At 36.9% G+C, this 27480-nt stretch overlaps 2 protein-coding genes across 2 annotated transcripts in view; both read left to right on the top strand.

The window, feature by feature from the left end:
- Window positions 1-330: 330 nt before the first annotated feature.
- LOC145766584 (lysophospholipid acyltransferase 5-like) lies at window positions 331-15258 on the top strand. Its single transcript, XM_082578302.1, has 13 exons — window positions 331-415; window positions 790-897; window positions 2453-2559; window positions 4291-4384; window positions 5217-5254; window positions 7369-7476; window positions 8070-8140; window positions 11713-11821; window positions 12335-12421; window positions 13156-13322; window positions 13887-14034; window positions 14710-14868; window positions 15145-15258. Exons 1-13 carry the CDS (start codon window positions 331-333, stop codon window positions 15256-15258), a joined length of 1395 nt encoding a protein of 464 aa, XP_082434428.1.
- A 6351-nt stretch (window positions 15259-21609) lies between these two features.
- Window positions 21610-27480, top strand: part of LOC145766409 (carboxypeptidase A2-like) — a 30933-nt gene continuing 25062 nt past the window's right edge. The window contains exons 1-4 of the mRNA XM_082578117.1: window positions 21610-21731; window positions 23159-23234; window positions 24188-24288; window positions 24453-24573. Coding sequence (XP_082434243.1) covers window positions 21658-21731; window positions 23159-23234; window positions 24188-24288; window positions 24453-24573 — 372 coding nt within the window. The 5' untranslated portion in view covers window positions 21610-21657. The remainder of the gene's footprint in view (window positions 21732-23158; window positions 23235-24187; window positions 24289-24452; window positions 24574-27480) is intronic.

The following is a 27480-nucleotide window of genomic DNA, read 5'->3' as shown; positions in this document are numbered from 1 at the left end:
CAAAAATATGTCATTTGTCAGAATAGCCATCAGCACAAAAAGACGTGTAAATGCAAGGTCTGCTGGTTTGTAATGGGGGTAGGCCTACGCAGGGGAAACAAAACAAAAGCCCACATTTTGGAAACAGTCCGGTGACCGTCAGTGGCTTAAAGAGGGGATGCATTGCTATGTTGTTTAATAATTTTAGTCATCCAATTCGTTTAGACTATGAAGTCTTTCTAAAATATGCAAAATGTGCAGCCTATAGCATCAGTAACCATAGTTGGAGCAGACTTCAAAAATAGCCTATATTTGATTTGTAATTTGATTTTGCACGGACAAAAACGTATTATGGGAGTAAGCTTAGTTGTGAAGCTTGCTGATTCTATAGGTACGTCTGTACCTGCCATCAAATTGGTGTTAACTGTGTATGCAGGTACGTAGCCCAGGGGTTTCTACAAGTTTTGAGTTTATGAACACACAAGCATTGGTCTACTCTAAATAGTAGGCTATCTCTGCTTAGGCTACTGTAAAGCTTGAAAAAATATCTATCAACACTTTTTCTTTATACACCCTCGCATAGCTGGTACCGTTAGCTAGTTGAACATCCCAATGTTGCTAATTCCTGACATTTCATGACTACAGTGCGGTAATATAACTATGTAATCGGGTAGGCTACAGTCTACAGATCACCACTAGATGGGGCCATGCCCGGTCTGGTAAACAGCTCCGCCTGATTGAATGGCTGTCTGGCTACGCTTTATTTAACAGGAATTAAGTTCGTAATAATTGTTGCATGAAAATTTTTAGGTTACGTGTTCGCTTTGATCCATCGATATTTTCTTTTCAAAAAAGATGCTTCTCTCAAATTTGTTTATTTCTCCGTCACAGGACTGGTGATGCTGTATTGGAATTATGGTAAGTATTTTCAAATTCGTATTTTTGTGTCTTTGAAGTAAGCTAATATTTGAGAACTTGTAATGTGAACGTGGACCAGTGGCAATAAGAGTTAAATTCCAAATATAATTTTTTGCCATTATCATTTCGGCATGATTTATAATTTGAAGGTAAATTAGTTGATGATGTGATTCGTATTATCAGTTATCACTATCTTCTCCGCAGCGTAATCCTTGACCCACAAAATTTCACACGTCAACGCAATCAACAGGCACTTTCTTTCTCTTGCACAATTGGCCTCCTTAAAATAATTTTGACCTCCTGCAATTATGAACAAACTGCTGAGAAAACATACCATAACCGACTAGTTTCAAGTCACACAAGATGCTAAAGTAGTTCTTGAGAAAGTTGAGGTTTGATGAATGAGGCTGCAAAAAACAAACAGATTTTACTTGTAAGCAACCTAGTTAAACTCAATTGGTAGTGTAGAAGTGTAGGGGAAGGTCGGGTTAGTTGAGCCATTTTTTGCATTTTTTTTTATGCGTTGCTTTTATTTCTTCATTCACAGTGCTCTACCTTCTGGGTATATTAAACAATATTTGTAGGATATACAAGCCTTATCGAACGACGACAACCGCGGGTCCACAGGTGTTTAAAAACTACAGTAGTAGTCAAATGGCTCAACTAACACCACGGTAAGGATTAGTTGAGCCACAGACTGGGGTTAGTTGAGCCTCATTTATTATTTTTGTAAACACAAGTTTAACCACGTTTCTTTTCCAAGCCTTAGTTTATATTTAAAGTAATAATATCAATTTATGAAAACAGGTTAACAATTGTTCCAAGAGTCGCTCATAACTCAATGTACACATCAAATAATGAAGGTATTGCTACGCTATCCAAATAACACCATTTCATTAAAGCTTGACCAAGTTTATGTGCCTTTGTTGAGTTTTTTGTAGTTCAAAGTGATTTATTAGACCGTAAACAGACTTATCCAACGGCTGCACTCTATGCAAGGTGTGTGGAAGTATCGTAAGCATTATAAATCCCTTTTTACACTGGCTCAACTAACACCGTAGCCTAACCATACCCCCATGAAAATGTTAAAACTTTAGCAAAACTTTATGGCACACTATGCCGCTTTTTATTCAGAACGTAGCTTGTTTGGTAAGCTACCAAACAAATTAAATGAAACTGTCTCAGTAACCAAGTATAAAAAATATTATTGGACATCCCTCTGTTTTCAAAATCTACCTTCCAAGGTCAAAACACAACTTTTTAACTTCAGCACCACATATGATGTCGATCGTCAACTCAAGCCAGATGGGAGACCACGCGATGAGAAACTTTAAGATCACGTGATGATAAAATGTGGTTACCTCACCACATTTAAGAATTAAAAGGGGTGGCTCAACTAACTCAGTGGCTCAACTAACCCGACCTTCCCCTAGCTTCATAAAACTGCACTTGGAACGTTTGTAATATTGATGCTAATTATTTACTGGAGTCCTAGTAACTAAGTTGGACCATGGTTGGACTTTACTGTGTTTTTGTTATATAATTGCTTGTTTAGGTTTCCATTTACATCACTCTTTGTTGTGCATTTTTATACAATATCTCATATTTGTTACTTTGGGAGGTTCTATTTTATCAATTGCTACATCTTTCACATTTCAACTGGTAAGTTGTGAGAAATTAAGTATGACATGCAAATGCAATACAAATAATTCGCGTATAAAATACAGTAGGCCTATGTAAAAATCTAAGGGAATTACAGTAGCCCTATTTCTATATCCGCCCAACAGGTATAGGCTAATATGTGTAAAAGTGTGGAACTTAGGCTAGAGTACGGCTTAATTTATATCGTTTGTCGTAGCCTATTCAGGTTTACACCTGGTGGTTGAAGATTAAGATTAAGTGGACGGGAAGCCAAACTTCGTGTCCACCTTCAGGTATGCCTTTAAGTGTCCTGCCAAAAATACAGCCGCATGTTCTTGAGCGGTGTCGAACCGGTGCCCTTTCGATTGCCGTTCCAGGGCTTTCACAGGACTTGACCAAACACCTCAAAACCGACTAATTTCAACAACATCTAGACATTTCACTGTCAATCTCGGTGACCACGCCTGCGTCAGTAGTTCAACTTCTATTTAAGTAAGTTATGCGGAACTGCCAGGATTAAACTTTCAAAGAGAATTTTTCAGTTCTAGTTCCGAAATAAGTAGCCTATGTACATTGTACAACGACCTGTATCATCAATAGAGTTCTCAAGTAATAGCTATGTAACTTTTGTCTGGAAGCTATTTACTGTGTGTAAACTATTCAGTTTCATTGGTTCTCCACTTTTTGGTCTTGGTGGACCCCTTTTGGTCCCCTTGAAGTGGACACGTGCCCATATTTTATCTAAAATTTTAGTATATCTCGTCTCCTAACGGAAACAAACGTTTTATAAGTTTCAAATCGATACGCTTAGAAGAATTAGCTGAACTCGCGACGCGCTCATTATGACAATTGATGATTATTGATGATGACATTGACGATGTTATGTTATGAGCTAGTCTGTAGCTTATGTTGACACACAGGATGACAAACTAGTGAATTGTGTGCGCATTCAATGCTCTTTTATAAATTTCCTTGAAAATTAATAGAGTTTTTGCAAGCTTACAAAGAATAATCAATATTACGTTGTAATCACAGTTATGGCAAAACTGTGAGAGCTAATAGGTAGGCTAAAACATTATACATGACCAAAGAATTAACGAACAGAAAAGAACGATAAGCTTGAGCTGCAAGAGATAAAAAGTGTCGGTTTTGAAAAGGTATACGGTACCATTACACAATTCACAAGGAAGAAAGAGAAGCATAAACTGTAAAGAAAAAAGTGCGTGTTTCGAAAACGTGAAATGCAAAATTATTTCTTGTTAATTTCATGATCATGTGTAATGGTTTACGGTGCTAATAAACGTTTCCACTTTAAAATCTGCTTTCTCAAACGAATTTAGTTGAACGTGCACAGTCTTATAAAAAGATTTAACTTTTATATATGTGATTTTTTTAGTTGGGAAACCATTAATTTAGTGTGTTTACTTGTTTATTTTCTAGCGTGCTATAGGCCATTTATATACGTTGAAATAAATCTGATTGTTTTATAATATGTCAAACATAAACTTTCCAGGTAAGTGAGTTCGTACTATGATATAAATAACCAGGGCAGTTAATATATTTTAAAACACACTTCATTGATTTTTGTACGTTTTGATTTACCAAAAACAACGTGATTTTAAAAAATATTGTATAAGATTTGTTACACGGATTTGGTTTAGCACGTGCTATGATAGCTTACAAAATATTCCAGTTAGGCTCCTAACAGACTTTTCCATGAAAGTCAGCTAATCCAAATTGCTTGATTTCAAGGGCTATTTGGTATATGGATATATATTCTATTCAACTACGGGATACGACATCAATTGGTGCATGCCACAATGCATTCTCACACTTCGTTTGATAGGTGAGACTTGTGTTTCTCAGCAGTCGAGTACAGCAAGAATTGACAGCGATAAACATGTGTTCGTCTATGAGGCTGGGCTCACCAGTATTGCACTGCTGAAAAGGAGAGATCTTCCTGGTGTCAGCACTACCTGACTACTCGCTATGCAACAGCGAACATTGTGTTTCTCTAACCATACCGGTGTAGCCTCCACACTAGTCATCAAGAGTCTTTCCCAAAAACATGTGTTTCTCAGCGAGTAGGCAGGTAGTGCTGACCCCAGAAAGATCCTTCCTCTCAACAAGTAAGACTTGTGAAATAATTTAGCCTACGTTGATGTAACAGAGTAGAAACAACGTAAGCAACGTACTTAAAGATTAAATACAATACATTTAAGTTCTCTTGGTTATGACTACCAAACTACCAAAAGTTTAATGTGAATTTTTCCATTAATGCAGGATAAAGATAAACAAACAAACAAACAAAATTGTGTGTTGGGAGATCTTTTAAGAACAAGAGTCGATCTTTTCACCTCCTAAAAATTGGCAAAAGCTATTGGCGAGAAGCCAGTCTTTGGGCTGATTGTCCGAGATGTGCCGACCTTCAGCTCCCGTTGAAGTCAAAAAGTTTATTTTGGTGCGCAAAAAGCAATGCAGATGAATGTATTGTTCAACATAAAAATACGATAGCTTGTCATGTAGGTAGGCTACATTTTGTTTGTCGCACAGCAAAGATTTGTCTCATCATAATTAAACATTAAATTTGTTGCAACATAATTTGCATAATAGAAAACTTTAAATCGCAACATCTGTACATCCATAATGATCTCATTTTCCCCTTCGTTTGCACACAGGTCTCGCATTTGATGTTTATGATGGACACAAAAAAGAAGTGAGTTGAAAGAAGTTAAATCAGTTATATCTTATTAAAGTAGCCTATTATTAATACCTCTACAGTCTACACTCTTCAGTGCAAGTTGATATAGGCTACCTCTTTACTGTAAAACAACACCAGAAAACAACGCCGAAGTTGAGATAGACCAAAATATGATATGGCCTACAGTAAACTATTGACACTTGGAACACAGCATGGTGTGCTACCTATAGCCTACCAAACTCCATTGTTTTGTATCTCATCCGATAAGCTAGCACCTCCCTTGGTATGGACCTGCTCCAGCCGACTAAACTCAAAATAATTCGAACAGAAGTCGGCCGCTTTTATTAGGCTATATTATTAACAAGTTGGTTTGGCTCACTCATCGGCCTGCAAATGCTGCGCGGAGGAACAAATTACCCGTCATGTTCTTGAATGTTCTATTTACTATACAAGGCGCTAAATGGCATGCATGGTGTAGCAGAACTGGACGAAGCTATACACTTATCCGGTTTTCCATCACCTACCTTGAAATCTGGGCAATCCTGTCTCACACGAAAGAAGAAGTTAGAAAAGATTTGGTCAATTCAGTGGGCTCTCTTTTGAAGAATAAGAATATCACACTTTCTTCTAACAGAGAAGAATTACCAGAGTTAGTCAATATTATCCTCACTAACTTATAGAGCACAAACACGAACACTCCAAAACAACAAACAAACACTAGTAGCCTACTAGTCTACACTAAAAAAATATTAAGTAGGCTAAAGCATGCTGAATATAAATAGAAGGTAGGCTATCACAACAGAATTTAATTATAAGAGTCAAAAAAATAATAAAAGCAATCAAAGATGTTTTTTTTTAAACAATAAAGACTACTGTAAAGTGGTAATGCGCTGCCCATGTAGCAAGATTAAAATAATAGCATATGGTCCAAGATCGCAAGTAAGATTAGGAAGTGATATGAGATGAGGCAGAAACAGAGCAAGATGGAGAAGTGATAATGAAGACTAGGCTGATAATAATGATGTTTGGATGAGAGCAACTGATGTTGTGGAATGATCTGCCGTAGCCATCCTCTAACAGTGGCATGTCTGGATTATGATAATTATAGAAAAGACATGTTGACAATGCACTTAGTGAATGGGTGTCGCTTATTGAGGAACAAATTGCTGATCATGTCATCATTGGGCGCGTTTTATTGGCTATACCGCACCAAGTGGGATACATGGTTGCATTGTGTTGCATGTCTGCTCCCATAGCTCAGTTGGTTAAGTGCCTGACTTGGTGAACGAAGAAACTTCAAGATCAAGCAGCGCTGGTTCGACTATTGAGGTGTGCGCCTGAACAACGCATTCTAAGGACTGCTCTCCATTCAGAGGCACCTAATGGGTAGAGTAATTCACAGATAACACTTCAACAGCAAGCGGAAACTTCTCTCTGTCCATCTCGGTTTCTGGGTCTGTGTTGATGATTCAAAGCCTTTGCATGTATTTGAACTGCCAGGATTAAGCTCTCAAAGAAGTTTTCCATAGTTCGAAGATAAAGATTTTATCAATCAATCAATGTTGCAATTGCTATAGTAGATCAATCAAATTTGAGTTGGGTTGCACTTGCAACTGCTTGCCATAATGTGTGTCATAAAATCTTTATATTACGAATTAGCCTACTAACAGTGCTCAGCAATTTTTTTTAATGTGCTTTTTCGTTTCATGTGACTGTTGAATAAAATTGACTCTCGCTTTTAGCAGCATGATCGTTGCTTACTTAACAATTGTAGATACTAACGACCTGTTTTAGCCTGATGCTGCGAGTTTGCGGTGGTAGTAGCAGTTTGCACTAGCCTTCGAAACACAGTTCTCTAGTCATGTGTTATGATAAATGGTGTTAAAGTCAGTGTGTTTTTGTTTTCACAGCGACACTGACAAAACCACAACATACTGACTCCAGCACCATTCGTCATAGCACATGACTAGGGAACTGTTTTCCGAAAGCTACAGTAGTGCAATTGTGCAAACCGCTACTACCACAGCGATCTCGCAGCATCAGGCTAAAACAGATCGTTGGTATTTACATTGGGGAAGTATAATTGATTTGCTTGTATTGCAGCCATAACAATTGATTTGTAATCTCAGGAAACTTTATCAAGCCAGCAGAAAGAAACAGCCATCAAGGACTTTCCTTCTTTGTTGGAAATCCTGGGATTTTCTTATATGTATTGCGGCTTTATTGTCGGCCCTCAAGTAGGCTATGTAGGCTATCTCCGAACAACTACAATAAAACCTGTGTTGCATCCTACCTATGCGAGTGTGCGTATTTAAGTTTCTCAATCGGTACAATGTCTTATATACACGCTGACACTCCTTGCATTATTGGTGTACTCAACAAACTATAAAAACAACATAACTCATGGTAGGCTACTAAAATAATTAAAACTCGCCAACAGCATAGTTAAAAAGTAATTCATGCCGAACAGCCTCAAAATGAACAAACAAGACGGCCAAAAAAGCAAGCTTTTCCAGTAGTGACATTCTTCTTCTTCAACAGATTAATCAAGTTTGCGCAGCTCTGACTTCCCTTATGAACACTCTATTTTGTTTTTTGTGACCATAGACTAGTCAAATATGCTTTCTTGTGTGCTGATAAACATATCTCCCATTCTGAGTTAATAGTAATTATCAATCTGTGAAGACGACGAACATAAGTTTTATTTGGCATGGAAGTTGGTGACGTTAATGTAGTCCAAATGATTTAGTTAAAAAAAACGTCTTAAATTTAGTATTCTTCAATGATCAATTGTTTATTTTTATGAAATAATTCTTTGTTTCGTTTGTAGTTCCCACTTCAACGGGTCCGTTCGATGATAAATGGAGAACTAACTGCTGACCTTGGAAGCAAGCCGAACAGGTGAGAGATTAGTAAGTAAAACAACAGTTTTCTTACACTAGTTCTTGCATCTATCCTTTTATTTTAGAATAAAATGTTGATTTTGCTAAAACCGCTAATTTCTTTAACGGCGAGCGATTAGATGATCTAAGAAAAATAATTTTTTTTTATATCACTAATCTCAAAACGAAACGTCACATTTCGGCTGTATCCTGTAGGCTACGGAATATTAGGCTACATAATTTATAAGTCATATGATACCAAACTGACATTCAAAAGACAAAGTACCGTAGGCTACATAGTATGAAAAAGTTGGGCAAAATGGTGTGGTCTGGCAAAATGAGGTTCGCTTATAAAAAAATATATATATTCACGCTACATAGCGGAAATTTCGAAAGCTGGTAACTACCTTAAAGACAAATTAAGTTTACACTTTAGTTTGGAAGATCTAGTGCTAAAACTAATTTATTGAGCAAAATACTAAAAACAGGTGATTTCTTAAAAAAACACTAAAACATTCCATTAATTTTTGATGCTAAATATCAATCTTTGGCAACTGATTTGTTCCCCCATAATAATATAGGATAGTTATGATAATAAAATAGAACAAAACTGATTTGTTTTTTAATACTGGTGTTTTATAACCAGTTTTTCGCCCCGAGTGCTTTGGGGGCAAAATAAGATAGTGGCGTCAATGAATGAAACTAAATGTGACTGTTTTCAATATCTGTCAGTCTATTTGATGTACAAGATATGTCAAAATGTGAAAGTTTTAGGCCTATACTTTAGTAGGTTTTATACTGTTATTACGTAAGACGTGGCTATATTTGCGAGGCCTTTGGTCATGAGTCTTGCCAGATAAAGAATTTTATCCTAACTTTACAAAACGTCAAAGCCGTTGAGGACAAAACTTGTGATTTCCGAAATTTTGAAGTCCTGAGCAGAGGTAAACCTAACCTGGAAATTATTCCAGATTTGAAACTTTTTCCAGATTTGAAAATTTCTCCAAATTTGAGACAAGATTTTGTTTTTGGCAACACTGCCATAAATCAAAGCTTAGACTTAGACTACTGAATGCTTATATGACATCATGGCTGATGTAAGCAATACAGATTCCATTTATTTTTGTTACATCACCAAACAACAATACTGTTTGTTAAAAAAAATTAACTTAATCAGGTCTATAGCTATATTGTTTTGTTCAATTTTTTGCCATTCCATTTTGCACCACGGTGGGGCAAAATGGGAAAAAAAGTGATTCTCCATTTTTTTTAATATTTTGATAAGCATAAAAATTGAAAGAGGCTGTTCACCAGGCATAACATGATGTGTTCTATAGTTATGAAGTTAGTCGTGTCTAATTGACAAAACGTCGGAATAAAAGTAGATTGTCACTTTATACATCGTGTGATAGTTCAACTTAATTTGCACCAGTAGAACTCATCATGTTATTATGATAAGCTTTTTTTTCTTATTGGTTGTTTGATACGCGTAATCAGTGCTGTATTTGAGGGTATACGCAGTATACTCTCTGCTTTTTCGAGCAACTAATAGTAGCCTATATACCCTCTGGTTTTCCAAAGAGAGTGCCTATGCTATCTTTACTGATTCTTGACAACTACTAACTACTGTAGCGATCCATTATTTCATCATGTAAGTTTTCCTGCCTTTTACCATAATGAACTAGTTTAACTTAAATTTATTTCTTAGTGTTTCTGCAATTTTCCATGTAAACTGCTCCCGAAGTAAATAGAAAAAGGGAACAGAAAATAAAATCATTTGTTCGCATTTGGCGAGAGCTCAAAGAGACCAAATCAAGCTGAGCTCAATTCCGAAAAGATAAAATAGATTATGCAGTATGTAACAATTTGACGACTGTTGAAATGTGAAAATTCGTAACCCTTGTTTCGTTATTCTACAATGTTTAAATTCCTTTTTGCTATAAACCTACAATATAATACGAACACCTTCTGATAACTTAAAATTATAATTCGAATAACAATTGTGTGGAAATTAGTTCATGGAGTCAGATAGCTAAATTAGATAGAATATTTATCAGGTAGTCAGACAGCCGTAATATAAATTCAAATATAAACAAAACATTCTTATACTTAAATATAATAATAAAAATATAACCACATATTGGTTACCCCGCACGTAAGTAGGTTTTTAAAAATAAAAAGAATTATAATTCGAATAACAATAGTGTGGAAATTAGTTCATGGAGTCAGATAGCTAAATTAGATAAGTTAGATAGAATATTTATCAGGTAGTCAGACAGCCGCAATATAAATTCAAATATAAACAAAACATTCTTATACTTAAATATAATAATAAAAATATAACCACACTACTTAACCATTTGAAAACCAATGATGCACGGGTGTGCCATGAACTTAATTCCGTACGGAGGTACAAAAACAATTTTGTACGGTACCTTTCGTCCAATTATGATGTTAATAATTCATGTTATGGTAGAATAAAGATTAATATTTTGCAAGTTGTGTATTATTGTTTACGAATACCGCACTGCGCGTAATATGATGACTTTGTAATTAATGCTTTTGAAATGTTGTGCTTACGTAGAATGCAACGCATTTCATGGCTTGCAATGAAGACAAATAAAGAAGTTTTACATCAAGTGAACAAAACCAGATCTCTGTTAAAAATATGAAAATCAGACAATATAAATTTCTCGGCCATGTAGCCTAATAAGAAAGCAAAAACTGGAGCATCTCTCTTTAACTGGTAAAATTTTTGGAAAGCGGGCACCTGACAGACAAAGAAAAACTTATCTGAAACAATTTAACGACAAGCAAAACAGGAAACAATCATCCATGCAACATAAAATTGGAATATTTTGTGTTATTATTAATCTGAGGCCGTCGATGCCTGGTTCAGGCAAGGCAATTGGAGAAGAAAAATATGATGACCGATCTTTTTGACGAAAGAAATGTTAGCATTAAACAAGCATCTTGCGTTTTTGACTGTTTTGGCTGAAATATCCCGTTTTGCCCAACCTTCCTCTACATTTCTTTGTGTGGCCCTAAGCGTGAATCCCTAGATATATAGCAACACCATACATGCCCAAAGCGACTAACGAATCATTCGCTGACATCACAACCTGACATCACAACCAGTTTTTTTTCGTATCCAGGCTTATGCCAGGTAGTTGAAGATTTGGATTTAGTGGATGGGAAGGTGTCAAAGTGAAGTGATCGGTCTACTTGTGGTCAATCAAACGTGTCGGTAATTGCCTTTCCAAGGGCACAGCCGAGTAGGCTACTACCAACAGGTGTCGAGCCAATGTCCTTTCGAAAGACAAACCAGCGCTTTCACCTATCGACCACGCAGCTGGATCATCACATAATTATTATTACTATTTTGCGAAATATTAGCTTGCGAAACAATGCTTCATCTGTGCCTCCTGATTGTGCATTGATTTCTAGCCCATTGTTTGCTCAATTATCGAAATGAAATTCTAACTCCCACCTTATTTCACAAGTATTGAATTGCCCTCGTTTAATTTGAATTAAATTAAAAAAAGCTACAAAATTAACCCTGTCTGACTCAGACATATGCTTGTTTTAAAGCTTGTGGCCTGGTTTTCGACGCGGTTTGTCGGGATCGGCCTTGCTCGGAGTGCAAGCGTATCTTGCTTTGACTTTCTACCCGATGTTTTACACCACTCCAGAATTTAAGGTAATTGTGCAAGAGCAAGGTAAGAAATAATAGGAAGATTTATACCCATTTGGAAATATAGCGTTGTGTTTTGATTCAGTACTTGACTCAAAATTCTTGAGCTATTTAACGATAGAATCACAAATGACAAATGATTTGTTCATTGTAACTGTTAATTCATCTTTAAACTATGTATTGGCACCGTTTCTAGGATATTATTGACTCAAACTGACCGTCACAACAATCACAGCACATTTCCAATCACGTGATATTAACATTGTCTCACCTTATGATGATGTAAACGTGGTCTTTCAACTAGATAGGGCTAACTTCACTTGGCTACTTTTCACGCTTTGGCTCATCTAATTCAAGAATTTCTTCACATTTAAATGCTATGTGCCACTAGCTATTATTCAATACTTTTTACCAACAGCTTTTTTAAGAAATAAAGTAACGATTATTATGTTAGAAAAATGCCCAAACCACTGACTTTCTTGTGTAATAGCAAATTGTTTTGTATGGTATATTTTTCAGAACTCCAATTTCTTTTACAAAGCTGGCTACATCGCTATCACAGGTCACGTGATAATTTTTCAATACATCTGTGTATGGATGATCAATGTAGGTGGCTGAAGTCAAATGCATGGCCTTAACTTATGTGGCTGATACATTAGTGTATGGATGACCAGAGTAGGTGGCTAGAGTAAATAGCAAAACCTACATCAAATTCAGTTACGTTTTTAATTCAAATAACCTTCTAATAACTTCTAATACAGCCTGTTTCACCCTTACTGAGGATCATCAGAAGGTCCTTAATGTAGTGCAGGGAAGTACGTAGGGAAAAAGTTGGGGGTGAAGATCAAACTCCTCCATTGAGCTTGATATTGGAAATTTGTATTCTTTTATTACTTCGATGAGCATTCGTCACTTTTTTATCCTCAGCGCAACTTGTCAATTGTTTCTGTCTACACCACAATCATGGACCACCTAAGTCATTTTTGTTGTGGTATAACAATTGTAGTCAAGAAATTGTATATTTCCTTACTTGAGCTATCATTTACTTCTATGATCTGTAGCCTATAATAATATGGACCATACATACCACGAGAAAATACTGCAATGAGAGTGCTCAATATGAGGCAGCTTAAATTTCAAATACAGCAAAGCGTTAGTTTGAATAACAGTTTTCTAATAAATCTTTATAAATAATTTTTGTTTTAGTTTTGAATAACTAGTTTTGAATAATTATTTAGTTTTACTTTTTAATTTTAGTTTTGAATAACGATTTTCTAATAAATTATTGTAAAACTATCACAAAATTTTTTCTTAATGGTGACACAAATTTAAACCCACAGGAAGGTTCATGCATTATCTGTGGCCTCGGCTACAGAAAAGATGAGAAAACAGGAAGAGTTTACTGGGATTCTGTGAAGAATGTGTCTCTTCGTAACCTTCTCATTGCTAGAAGTTTCCAAGATTTGTTAACCGCTTTCAACATCAACACCAATCGATGGCTGATGAAGTCTGATGGCACTTTTTGAAGCTATAGTTAAAATTTAAACTGATGATGCTGATATTTTGCATTCATCAAATGCTAAAATGTGTACAACAATCTAATTGTAACCTCTTAGCATAATTTATTTAGAACCGATTTCACTGTAATAATAGCATCTTCAGCTAGCTCGTTACAATTCTTACTCCGGCTACTCGCGATTCGAGGTAGGCCTATAGGATGTTAAACATATGCATGATAAGAAGCTGATGGTTAACATACTACTGTAGACTAATTTAAAATCCCCATTTCAACAAGATAAAGTAAAAAGACTTAAGTACTGTAATGCAAAGTGCGTTTTAGTCACATATCTCATATATGCACTTATTGCGCTTATTGCAGATAAAGGGTAGTAGCGGTTATTTGATGAACGTCACAATGGGTTGGAGTCTGAATGAGTTTACAGTAATGTAATGCCTAAAGTTAAAGCTTTAATCTAATTAGGTTTTTTTCCTCAGGAGTAAACCAGATTTATTTTTTTATCCGTTCAATTCTATGAAAACTTTAATTTAAGTTACGTTCTTTTATTTTCAGATACATTTACAAACGAATGAAGTTTATTGGGATACAACAAGTATCACAAGTGTGTGTGCTAAGTTTTCTGGCAGTGTGGCATGGCATCCATGAAGGCTACATCACTGCGTTCTTCTACGAATTCCTTGTTATTACTGCTGAAAAACCAGTAAGCATAAAAAATTCACCTTGTGTGATGATTTTAATATACTTTTATGTTACTAAATGCAAATAATTCTTCCATACGATTCCACAGCCCTGTTATGGCTGTGGAGTCGGAAGGATTTTGACGGGTCTGGAGTCGGAGTCGCCAGTTAAAAACCGAGGAATTAGAGTCGTGTATTCTTCACCGACTCCACAGCCCTCGGAAAAAGCCAACTGTTTTGTCAGGAGGAAGTACAACACCATCACCATCGAAAAAGCTTTTACATAAAAAATACTCAAAATCCTGTTTAAGTGAAACACTCTTCCACACATGTTGAACTGTGAATCTGTTCTCTTCAAATGAAAACCAATTTAATCTTTTAAGCTCGTATATGTAAGCTACTTTTTTCATAACCTACTATTGACATTTTTGAATTTTACTAAGGTCATGTCTTAGTTGTTACCTAGTTTCTGCCTTACTTACCTTAGAATATTTACATATTTCGAATGGACTGATTCATTACACTCGTCATCACAGATTGTACATTTTTACGCTAAAGTTTAATGTTTTTGACAATATGAGTAAACTGCTCCTCCTACCCCTCTGGCTCTTACACTAACGGTTTAAAACATTCTTTGTGCAACTTATTGAGAAACAGGAAAATAAAGGTTGCGCACTGTAACAAACATTCTTTTCTAGATGTTGCCCATAGTTGGAAATGCAAGCGTGGTAAAGAAGATGAAATCAAACAAGTATTTGAGATGGATTCCAATCCTGGTTGGCTTCATATATTTGCATGGTTTGGTCGGTTGCTGTTTTATCGATTTTTCTCTTCGAAAGTGGCACTTATATCAACCGGTGAGATTGCATAGCTTCATAGAGATTATTTTACTATTAATCAATGCATTGGTGACAAGTTTCCCAAAAAGATCCCCTATCAAACAATATTGCTCAGTTATCTTTCCTTTTTTGTAGACTGAACACTAAAGAAGAAGTGAAAGACCATTGAAACTATGGCCTACTCCTTTGAACAGCTAGTATTGCTAAGAGCCAAAACTTTTACAAAGTTCTGTTCTGGTTTGTTTCGGACTGTATGTACGTTTTTTTCTCTTATTTTGAAACTTTTTTCCGCAGGTGCAATCATCGATTTATTATCTTGGTTACGTGTTCTTCATCGTAATACACATTCTTCTTTATGCAAGAAGCTTCTTCCTACCAAATACAAAGACCGAAAACAAGAAATTGTGATCACATACGTATCTGCTCTAGAATTCAGAAAGTTTAAGTAAAAACAATCAATTTGCAAAGAAAAGAAATGTGTTTTTCACGCTATTTTGTACTTTATGACATTTCTTGCTGCGTTCAGAAATGGGATAGCCTACTTTGTCTTAGAGTTGTAGCTTCTGCGAACTTTACATACGTCGTTTTAACATATTCTGACGTCACTCATTTTTGGTTATGGAATCTGTGTAATCCTGCAGGGTCATAGTTCATTCCTGCGTTTCTCACGACGTTGTTGCTTTCTTTCACAACCTAAAGATTGAAATTTCACAGAGTGCTTGGTCACCTTCTCACAATTACGTTACATATATACATAGTTTCGCGTCCGTCTACGCTGTTAGTTTGTTACCTGCCGCTTATAATTGATGTGTCGTGGCCACACGTTTGTAATCAAGGGGAGATTCTTAAGATGGAGTGTCCAGCCTCCAGCGCTTAGTTTTAGAGGTTTCATAAGTTTTAGAAGCTTGACAATAATTCAATTCACTGTGTAACAATATTGATCGGTATATACCAGAGAGTATGCTTCAGCATATCTAGATGGCAATAAAAGCGTATCACAGTATATCAGAATAGGCTACTAGCCTGTCTTGGTATGGGTATCAGTTTAAGTTTGATTTCCATCAGCGTTCTGCAGTGCTGTTTTACATTCTAATAATGGTTTAATTTTGGGTGTCAGACCGGTCATGCCATTTTTGTTCTGATGGTGTCAATATTCTTATTCTTATTGCAATAAACTGTCACGCAAGAGTAGACGTTGCTCTTAGGTCATTTCCACCAATATCGTGCTCGGAATGTTGCTGTACTAACTAAAGCTGTGTATGGGCGGATTACAATTAATATTACCGCTACAAAGTATTCAAATGCCCAAATATGGAGGCTGCTACATTAACAAATTTAGAAGTAATATGCATTTTATTTGAAACAAAATATGGAAGTCGTCAAGGAATATAATGATAAAAAAAAAAACGCAAAGGTAACATATTCTTAGAAGAGCAGTGAAGCAGGCAGTAAAGTCACCAATTCCACGTCAGTCAAGATTTCTCATCGGACGAAAAAAAATTCAAATTACCTTGTGGTTTTCCACTGTAGCGGACGCTGTAAGGATTAATTGTAGGCTCCTCCCGTTATTTTACGTCACCTTCTTTTGTTGTAATCAACCAACATCTTACTTATTGTTGTAGAATTGGAATGTGAACTGCATAATCGAGCCAAGCTCTCTGCCGCGGTAGTACTGAAATGTAGCCTACATGTAAATTTGCGTTACATGACGTTATTTTTCCATTGTACACCGCATTACATCGATCGGCCGGCGATGTGCTTGGAGCGCTGCAGCAGTGCACTTGTAATGATGCTCTGTGTTTGTGTCTTGATCTTCCCGAAAATATTGAAGATCATCTGGTCAAACATGTTTTGGAAATTGCGTCTGCCAATAATATCAATTCAATACCCGCTTCAACAGTGAAAAGGGTCTGGCTAGAAAAGATTGGCTGAGGAGATTCTTGAACCGTCATTCAGAAATTTCTTTACGAAGACTTCAAGCAACTTCCGTTCAAATTGCACATTCTAATGGTCCAAAATACACACCCCAATGGTCCAAAATACACACCATATGAATATGTACAATTTGGACCATTTTTGAACATTTTGTATTGCCTAATTATTCTGTATTTTTTATTGTACGTGGTTTACATTTTCTACACTGGTTTGCAAGTATCTAGACTGTATCTGGGTGAAAAATAATACACATTGACCGGAAGTTGGCCTGGTTGAGCTTATTTTTCTTTAATGGGTTCAAAATACACACCTTTTTCTGAAAAGTACAGTATAGTGTTGTTGGTATTGCTAATTTCTGGGTCCGGGATTGTCATCTTTCATTTCTGGTGTTGTTGGAAGCCATCATGAATTAATTTGTTTGATTGGTCGTTGGATTGGATTGGTCGACCACTGCTCGTTTTTTGTTTAATACTCTGTTTAACATTATGCCTGCTGTGTTGTCTTTTGCCTTCACATCTGAACTCAAAATAAATCAGTACAAAGAACATTGAAGACTGTGTGTCTTGGTCATCCTTCGCCACCATCGTGCCCAGGGTTGTTGTCGTCGTGCCGACGGCTATATGTGAGCGGGCGTCTCAACATACGTCACGTCACGACCGCTACATTGTCAATAACAAATTACTTTAGTCTTTTTTCTTATTCGTTTTCATTCCATCTCATATCCCTTTCCAGTTCAAGCAGTTGTTGCAATGTGTCAGTGGCTGTTTTTGAGTAGAGGCTTGATATCTTAAACAGACATAACTCAGCAACAACACTACATTTAACATTATAAAAACAAAAAACAAAAAGCGAACGTTTTCGGCTAGTCATATAGCCCTTTTCAAGCCTATAAGAAATACATTATTAAAAGAAATGCTAAAGAATCATATAGTATCACAGCAAAAATATGGTCAAAGCTAAACATTTGAGAAACTGCCTCGCTCACACAAAATGATAACTGAAAATTACACAGCACAACGGGTCAAGTATTTCAGAGGTAAAATTAATTGATTGTTCAGACAAGGACTCAGGCAGATTACGCAAGAAAGACAGAAGCACAAGAGATAGTGGCACAAAACAAAGTGAATGCGAGAAAACACAAGACGTGATAATTCAATCAAAAAACTGCTAAAAGGTAAGAAGCTCCGCAAGCAAATAATTGCCTGTTGAGCCCTGGGTTTAAAGATTTGATGATCAATGCCTCGTGAATCTTGGTGTCGAATTCGGACAAACACTTACGAACAATTTTGAAAGACTGCAAAGACGGTTTATTGTTAGAGCACGATTGGCAGTTTCTAATATGGTCTTTAATTGCACTGTTTTTATTAAAATTAGCTAAATTCAAATGCTCTCCCACTCTCGTCACCAAATGTCGTGTGGTCATACCAACGTATGACGATCTCGCATCATGCGAGCAAGTGAACTTATACACGACGTTAGAATATAAGCGGAAAGGAGTTTTAGACTTCAACTGAAAATAATAACCAGCTTTAAATGTTTTATAAACGGGGAAAATCTTAACGTTAAACTTCAAGGCAATAAATCTGGACAAACTTGTGGCAAAACGTTTGGATTCCTTGCCAACAAACGGGATTGTTAGAAAGTTTTTGAAATCAGGTTCCTCAACTGGAGACGTAGTGGAAACCGAATTCAAAAATTCTCTAAGAACCTTGTTAAAAAACCAAGTCGGATAATGATTAGCACCAAAGTATGAGCGTAATTTATTAATTTCATTGTTGAAACAGTCATTGTTCGAGCAAATGTCGCGAGCTCGCGAGATAAGGCACTTGATCAAAGCAGATTTGTAATTAGACAATTAGGCTTGATATCTACCTACAGCCCCTTCTTCGCTCGTGTTCGATTTACTGGAGTCTGCGAGTGGGGGTAAAAACCTGATATTTTTTTGAACTCTTAAGGTCTTCAATACGGTTATATAGCCTACTCAAAACTAATAGCACAAATGTCTGAGAAGGCGTCCTGTTATCCTCTTGCTTGTTTTCGGGAAAATACTGAGTTTTCACTAAAAGATAGGCTACGTGGCTTCTTGAACATATTGGCCTTTGGTAGGAGTAGAAGCGATGATTAGAGTGAAAATACCTGTCGTCCGCAGGCAGTCCACGTCATAAAAAGCAAAGGCAGAATAATGTAAATTCAACATTAGCATAATTAGTCTACAAACCCAAGAGAGAGGGTAATGAAGCCAGCGGAACAGTCAGAAAGGTCTAGAGATCAAGCACGGGCAATATCGGCTTTATTATTATTGAATTAAAATCTTGAAGCTACATATGAATTGAATCGTCATCGGAGCAAACCAAGTATGAAATTCTGAAATTTCAAAAGCTTTTCACACTATTCAGTTTTATAGAACACGTCTTCTGCCAACTTCTCTGAAATTGAAGACATGTAACTAACACCTTTTGCACTACTGGCAATCTAGAAAACCGCAAATTTGTCTTCGCTAATTGTAGGCTACCTGAAAATCCATAAACTTCAATACAAGAATCATTTTCAAATGCGCTCACCAATCTACTTTCTTTTTGGAAATTTTTACCTGAGAGTCAAATATCTACATTTTGGGCTCTTTATTTGTAGCCTAATTAGATCGACCAGAGTTAAGTGTTACAACCATTTTGCTCCTAGTCATACACATTTGTAAGATTGTATCTTAGTGATCTTGCAACAACGGCTCTCAACCGGGAGTTCGCGGACCTCCAAGAGATCCACAAAACGTTTTCAGAGTGTCCGTAAAAGTTTTCGAACTTCAAGCATGATTGATAAATTACGACATTTTGAGCGTTATTTGTATATTAAACTACAGTGATTCTCATTGTGTGTCGCAATCGCTCTGGTGCGTCGTTTGAAATTTTAAAAGAGTGGTTCAAACGTTTGGCTTCTTAACTTAAAACATTTCATGTAAAAGAGTTAAATCTTTTTATAAGGTTATGTATGTTCAACATAATTCTCCTGAGGCAGCAATATGTTGATCAATGCTTAATTTAAAAAACCAAAAACAAAGTCAGCAGCAGCCAATTTAGCATTCATGGCTGTGATTATAACGAAACATTGATTGCAAATGAAAAAGAATGAAATCTTTTGCAAAGGTCCCAAATATTCTATTCATTTTTTGTTTCCGTTAGGAGACGTGTAGCGGACGGCGAGTGGTCTGAACATCCGCCCATACCTAACTGTAGCTGCTACAGCAACATCCCGGGTACCAGCGTGTAGCGGGGATGATCTTGAGAACAATACCTTACTTCTTTTGCGAGTATGAGTTTATTGCAAAAAAATGAATGAACTTCAACGTCGGAACGTTGTAGCCAAATAATGCCTTGAATTCAAATAGAACGAGCTAAACTAATTCAAAGCAGAAAAACTACACTACAACCATAATTAAACTAATATCGTGATTTCCAAGAAAGGAATCCGTGGCAAACTGACTGAGAAATTAAGGCACGACACAACTGGCCGACAAAAAAACATACTGAAAACTCACAAACTGAACTGAATTGTGTTTCACGCTGAACGATTGATTTTAAAGGGGCTTATTGCTTCAAGCAATGCAAGGTGTGTCAAGTGGTCAAATGCACAACGCTACAACAACGTAAAACTACGTATGTAAATCAAATCGAGGAAACGCCCTAATCTTCAGCCAGCGTTCCAAATTCCTAACAAGTAGGCTACAATTTTCACAATGGCAGTTACACTAAGGCAAACACGAAAAGGGCGCAGACGCTACAAGACGCAATATACTAAAAGTTTAGATAAAACATTTTTAAAGATTTCTCGGATTCTTCCAGGGCACCAAAAGGGGTCCGCCACTATCACAAGGTTGAGAATCACTGCCTTAAAACATCAGTGACTTTTCCAATCTTGTAGGACTCATTAGTCGCTTTGGTGTTGGCCTACAGTTCGACAGTAGCTAAACGCTTATCATACAATGAAAAGTAACTTTACAGAGTAACAAAACTGGTGAATCAAAAAACAGGCTCTACTCCGCTGAAAGCTATGTTTTAAGTAGCTGTCTATAGTTCGCTTAATGGAAGCGCATACCCTACCGCATAATTTTGTAAATAACTAGAAAAGTAAAAATAAACATGTTTTATTCCGAATCATTTATTAGATAGCGGATTAAGTTTTGAACTCCATAGATTAAAAATTACTTAAAGTTTGCTAAATTTTCATGATAAATTAATTGTTTGTACTGGTTGAGTGCCCCCTTCTCAAGTGAGTTATGCTTCGCTACTGTGTATGTTACATTTTGTTAAGACGTTGCTAACGCTAGTTAACTTTCAAGTTTTCACGTCACATGAAGTTAAATCAACGGAATCGCTTGCAAAAGATTAGTACGATGTTGCAAAATCGTGCAAAGTTTGGTTTTGGCCGCCGGCTCAAAAAGCTTCGTACTAGACCATCGACCCTTAAGCCGGATCATAAAGCTGTGTTATGTTGTCCTAGCTAGACTATACAATCATGTTTATGCCTCACGTGACATGACATAATACTTATGACATTACAAACACTGCACTAACAACTAAATAGAAAACTCAATACCTCGAAAAATGAGATCATTTTTTAAATCAGGTTTTTAGTTGCAAAAAGCTATTTCTAGTAAGCGTTTTTTTGTTGAATACGGATCTGTTTATTGCAGCGTGTGCTTATAGGCTTACAATGCTTGTGAAAAAAACTGAGATGTTTGTTTGTATAAGGTGTGTATTTTTTTGACAACGCACACAATAACTAACCAGAATATATTGCCGATCTGTCAGAGCAATGTAGCATTCAGCAGTTGAGTGCTATACTTTACTTGCAGTTACTTAGTAGTTGAGCTAAAATATGATGAACGCGATCAAGACCTTTGCAGCTCTTGGCTTAATCTTGGGAGTTTCAGCAAAGGTGTCATATAAAGGGTAAGAAATATAGCCTACTGTATAATAAACTACAATATTTGTGAGAAAATCGATTTATTGGCTTCAGAAATTATGTTACTTTACATCACTGCAATAACGTTAAACTACGTGTGTCGCTTAATTTACCTTTCTTTTTTCTTAGCATTCTATCATTTAGCTTTAGCAAATAAAGTAATTATACAAACTTTGACTTCTTGGTCCAGTAGGCTAGGGATCGCATATGCTTGTTGGCGCGACCCAAAAAACAATACTTCTAAATCTTTGCGGCCCAAACATTTTGAAAACACATAATTTTGCGCAAAATACTTTGCAATTGAATATCAAAATTCAATACGGTCGTCCCAGCTTATTAAGCCCACATTGGGACCGGACACTTTTGGACTTAGTAAGCGTGTAGGCCTATTAAACAGGTTACGATTCTCTGTTACTCCTATACCTTCAGTAATTCCGGAATGAACCAAATTGGGCTTAATAAGCGGGTGGACCTATTAACTGTGGGTTTAATAAGCAGGGACGAGGCTACTGTAGGATACTACCACTGAAAGTATAAATTTTCTTGTACGAAATTGTATGAAACTTAGCACATCAACGAGTATATGATTGTATTTATTTTGCCAAACAAGTTATATTTACAGTAAGGTTAAACTGTTTTTCGACTAAACAACGCATCAATCACGTGAGTCGAGACCCACTATTTGCGAACCCCTGCAGTAGGCAGGTTGATCGAGGTTTTTGTAGCCATGAGATCATGCAGTATCCAAGATTGAAACTTGAACTACCGGTAACAAACTTCTGAAAGAAAAAAACCTTCACAAAAAATGAGAAAAGAAAGACCTTCTCAATGTTTCAAATCCCAAGCATATGCTCGATATGCAGAATATTCATCTTTCTTGCCGTTTTTTTTATTATTTCAGCAAAAAGTAACTACCGGCAAAGCTTATAATTTTCCGCCCCGGGGCCTTATTGCCCTTGACTATGTTCACAATATTTAATGGATACAAGTTGTGGGCCGGATAGTTTTGCTTGGCGGACTGTAGATTACCCAATTCCAGGCCTAAATGTTGAAATAAGTCTGATAGGAAATTAATGAAAAACTTGGCCTAAGTATTATATTGAGAATAGTCGACTGTTAGACTCCAATTGAATAATGTTTGTTTGTCAATTAGATTATATCTATTCTTCTTAAATCCTACTAGCCGTGGCGGGGAATGCGGACGCTTGCACTTAAAGCATTGGCAATGTAACCTTGATTAAGACACTTCCGTGTAGTCCAAGAATTCCACCTTTCTCAATGCATACATTGCCATTATAAACAGTTACTGTTTATATAGCCTATAATATGTGGGTTAGCCTGCTTAAAAAATGATTTTTGTGTGTAAGTCCTTGTAAATTTTTAAGCGTTACATTTACATCTTTTATTGTTCTAGTCACCAAGTCATTCGAGCGGAACCTCGTGACCAAAATGATCGAGAATTTCTTCGATTACTAGGAGACAAACTTCAGGTGAATTTTCATTAAATCGTTATCGACAAAAGTAGTTGAAAAACCTACCAATGCACATTATAGCCCACGTAGTCAATTTGGTCAGTAGTCTAGTTTTTAGGCTTTTTCTACAGTAAAATCGGTGTAGCAAGTTTATTTATTCTATGTGTTGAGAAACGACACAAGCACTGAAAACGCGACACTCCACCATCCAATCTAGATCGTTTTCATTTATAGCCTATCGAAACTCGAAACCCTCATATAGGTGCACTGCCTGGTGCCTACTACGCTACCGTGTAGACGTATTTTAAGCAAATAAATCAAATGAAAAAAGAATGATCACGAATTATTATGAACAGGACTGGTGGATAATTTAGGCCCGGTGCGGCGGTGCCTATATATTCAGATCCGAAATCAAGACACTTCTCATAAAAAACACACAATATTGAAACAATAAGTGGTGGTTTCGTCGTTCCCAGGCCCTTTGGAAGGGTTAGGGGTCCTTAAAATCATCCTGGGCCCAAATGTAAAAGCATCCCTGGACCTCCTGTTAGCGCTAATGCTTATGAGGATTTCTGATAAATTAGGCTAATTTTATTATATAATAGAAAACCACTAACCACAGCAATATTCAAATATACATACCTAGTCATATTTTGAGCCATCTCATTACAAATTAACATGGGCCTAATCGGATTTTGAATTTTGTGCAAAAAATGTTCATTAAAATCAAGATAAAATTAAACTACCACGTCCGCAAGTCCACTTACAGAGACCACCTGTCGTACACTAACCAACATTTTTTTCTTGGGGTTAGGGTACACGCTTCACTGTCTTTGATTAATGTTTGCTCTTATAAAACTACAAAAATCTAGGAAAATATATTTATTGTTTCAAAGAGGAAAAAAAGCTAAAAATAACTTGGAATAAAACCCAAGAAACTTATTTATGATATTGATACATTGTTGTCACAGGTTCAGTTTTGGCGTAAACCTGAAAGAAACATGGGTCCAGTTGACATTTTGGCTTCTGAAGACAAACTTCTATCTGTGAAAGAATTCTTGTTTTTGAACAAGTAAGCTTTTTTGATTACATGTCGTCTACGAAAGGTAAATTCCTTTAAACCTGAAGCGTTTTTTAAAGGACAGCCAACCAAGTAATAACATTGTTTGATTGTACCTACTGGTGGGTTATCGCGTAAGTTAATTTTATAATTTTCAATAAAACGTTTTCTTACAGAATTCCCCATGACGTAATGATCAATGACGTACAAGAAGCCATCCTCGCACAAGTTTCCCCAAGAAAAGCTCAACTCACACTGGCTGATTTTGATTACAATAAATATCATACTTTTGAAGAGGTCGGTGCGGCTTACAAATTTCAACACTTGAAATCTGCAAATTTGGAATATTTTCATTTAAGACGATATCATGGTCGGTGACACACACAGGCAAATAGGGCAAGCTAATAGCTCCTGGAAGAATAGATATAAATTAGAGAACAAAAACTTGCCTTGCTGGTAATTTTTGTAATAGAGGATGCGTTCATGATCCAAGAAGCATGGTTAGTGGCTTGGGCATACTTCCCTGCTGTGGTGTCAGCGTTTTGACGAATATTTGATCGGGTACTACAGAAATTTAAGTTTAAACTTTTCTTAATGACTGCAATAAGCTGCATTGCGGTTTGTGAGCATTTTTCCTAATGCAGAGTTTTTATCTTATTTTTTTGTAACGGTAATTTTTAATAATGTTTGTTAGGTGTTGGAATTATTATCATGGAATTACAGTATTACCATTAACTCCGCTGGTTGTAAATCCCTGCAGGCTTTTCACTGAAAACATAATACGTTCACGGTAGATATTAATGGTTTGGCAGAAAGTGCACGACTTCTTTTTAACTTGTTCTCTCATCAAGACTGACTTTTCGTACTTAATATCAACACGAATATTTCACTTGGTTGAAGTAGGCTACCATCAGACTTATACTATATAAGATAACAGATGTTACCTTACAAGTTAATATCATTCTAGAAGTGACGAATATTTGACTTGATCCAGGGATATCTATAACTAGTAGGCTTCTGTAGTTTTAGATATCCCTGACTTGATCAAACGCTCATCATTTTTAATTAAGTAGGACTTTCAAATACAGGAGATAAATTGGCACGTTTATCCAATTATACACCTCTCGTATGTAGCTACAGTAGTTTTGAGCAAAAAGGTTGCAAACGGTAGACATTAGGGTGCATCATTGCCCCATATTTTGAAAATTTAACTCGTGCCGTTAAGAAATGATGACCACTCCAGGTCATTAATCTTAGCCAGAGTCTTAAGAAAAGTGATAGGGTAACCAACGAAGAAAAGAGGTAGTCTATAGGAGAGGTGATGGTAAGAGCAGGTGGTGATGTCGACAGTGGCGCGGGAACTATTTTTCTCTAGGGGGGGCTGAAGCTGCCGTAGTGTTGTCAGCTTCTGGGGGGCTTCGCCCCCCAGACCCCCTTATGTGGGAAAACATTTCAAACTGATAGTGGGCATTCGTCACCTCCTGTGTAAAAACAAAAATGGTGCCAAATCACACACATTGTAAATTGTAACAAATGAAGAATGAAAACGAACAAATTAGAAAGTGATATTAAAACGACAGTTTGTGAAAATGTGTTCTCACACGCTTCCGAAGATTGATTTTCACTCAGGTGTTTTCTCTAAGAACTGTGTCATGAGTTTTTTGACATCGACAGTGTCCAAAATGTTTTGGTGGACATGCATCAACGCAAGATAAGTGGGCCACCATACGTTTTTTCTTTGTCATTGAGTTTCTCAACCACGTTTTCAGGCGTCTTAGAGCAGAAAAGGAACGTTGTGATGATGCAGCTGAAACCGAGAGGCAAGGCAGAGCTCCACGAATTTTCGCGTTTTTTTGAAAAGATCTAGTGTTTGAGGGTTTAGTTGCGAAATAGCTCAGCAACCTTTAACGGAGTTTGCGGTTTTTCCAGTTACAACATCGCTGAGCAAAGTAAGCATAGGCGTAGCCAGGGGGGGGCGAAAGGGGCCATGGCCCCCCCCAAATTTTCGAAGTTTGGGTTCCGAAGTTGAGCCCTTTGTTGAAAATATAATAAAATTTGCAGAAATTTATAACGTTTTCCAAGACATCTGGCTATTAACACCCCAAGGACTTGTTTTAGACACACAGAAAGACACCAATAAACTTTGCAAATCGTAAATCACGCAAAATTTTCTGGATTTAAGTTTCTTTTAACTAATTTGTGGAAGCAATTTCAGAATGGCTTACTCTGTTGGGTTTTTCTGTAGCTGAGTTTTGGTGTTCTCTAGTTTTAGCCGCAGATTTTGACCGTTCGTGTGTAAGAGCTACCTTTAATAAGTTAATAGCTGTTTATCTGCTAATAAATTTCATACAAACATTATCCTAAAAGTGTTTCCAGAAAGCGCTATAATCCATTTATTTAAGTGTAATTTTGCAAAAATTTTCCGGGGGAGCATGCCCCCGGACCCCCCTAGAATACGCGTGCCTTCGGCACGCTCTAACCCCCACCAGTTTCATTGTTTCCCCTTGCTCAAGCCACCAGGATACGCCACTGCACATCAGGTGGCGATGTTTTAAATCAAACACTTTGTCATTCTCTTCAATTCATCAAATATTTGGCCCCCCCCAAATTTTTTTCCTGGCTACGCCACTGAAAGTAAGTTCCGTTTTTAGGCGATGGCATCGGGTAAGCTGATCTCCGTATCAGATCTTTCCTTACCGTTTGCACACCTCAAAAGGGCCTTCTCTCTGTTGTCTGCTGTAAGAAGATCCGCCTGGTCGAATCTTCGATCAAGCTCAGCTTGAACCAAATCAAGGGCTTCGATGTATTGCCATTTCCAAGCTCCTTCTCCCGCAAACGACAAAGCATCCGATTCCTCTGTGTTTCGAAATCTTGCTGGAGTTTTGCTCACTCGGGGATCCTTTGGCGTCTTTAGGTTATTGACAGACGCAAAGACGTTCGCTGCTTCCATAAGCTTGGAAACAAATTCATCTTTTCTGAGACTTTTGATCCGTTCGCGGCAAACGGAGATTGATTCCAAAGCTGAAGAAGTAAAGATCTTGCTTTGGAGCTGTCTTGCGACGGCTTCTGTAGGCTGATAAACTTCACCGCTGCAGGTAATCGCAAAATAAAGCCGCATCGTGCGTGCTTGTTTTAGCAAGCCGAATAGGCTATGTTTGCATGTGCGTCTCCTCTCATTGCAATATCTTCTGTCATGTCAGTCAG

This window comes from Aplidium turbinatum, chromosome 3 (assembly GCF_918807975.1).
Source record: "Aplidium turbinatum chromosome 3, kaAplTurb1.1, whole genome shotgun sequence".
In the NCBI taxonomy this organism is placed as follows: Eukaryota; Metazoa; Chordata; class Ascidiacea; order Aplousobranchia; family Polyclinidae; genus Aplidium; species Aplidium turbinatum.
Note: the sequence above shows the minus strand (reverse complement) of the source record. Positions and strands in the feature narration are given on the sequence as shown.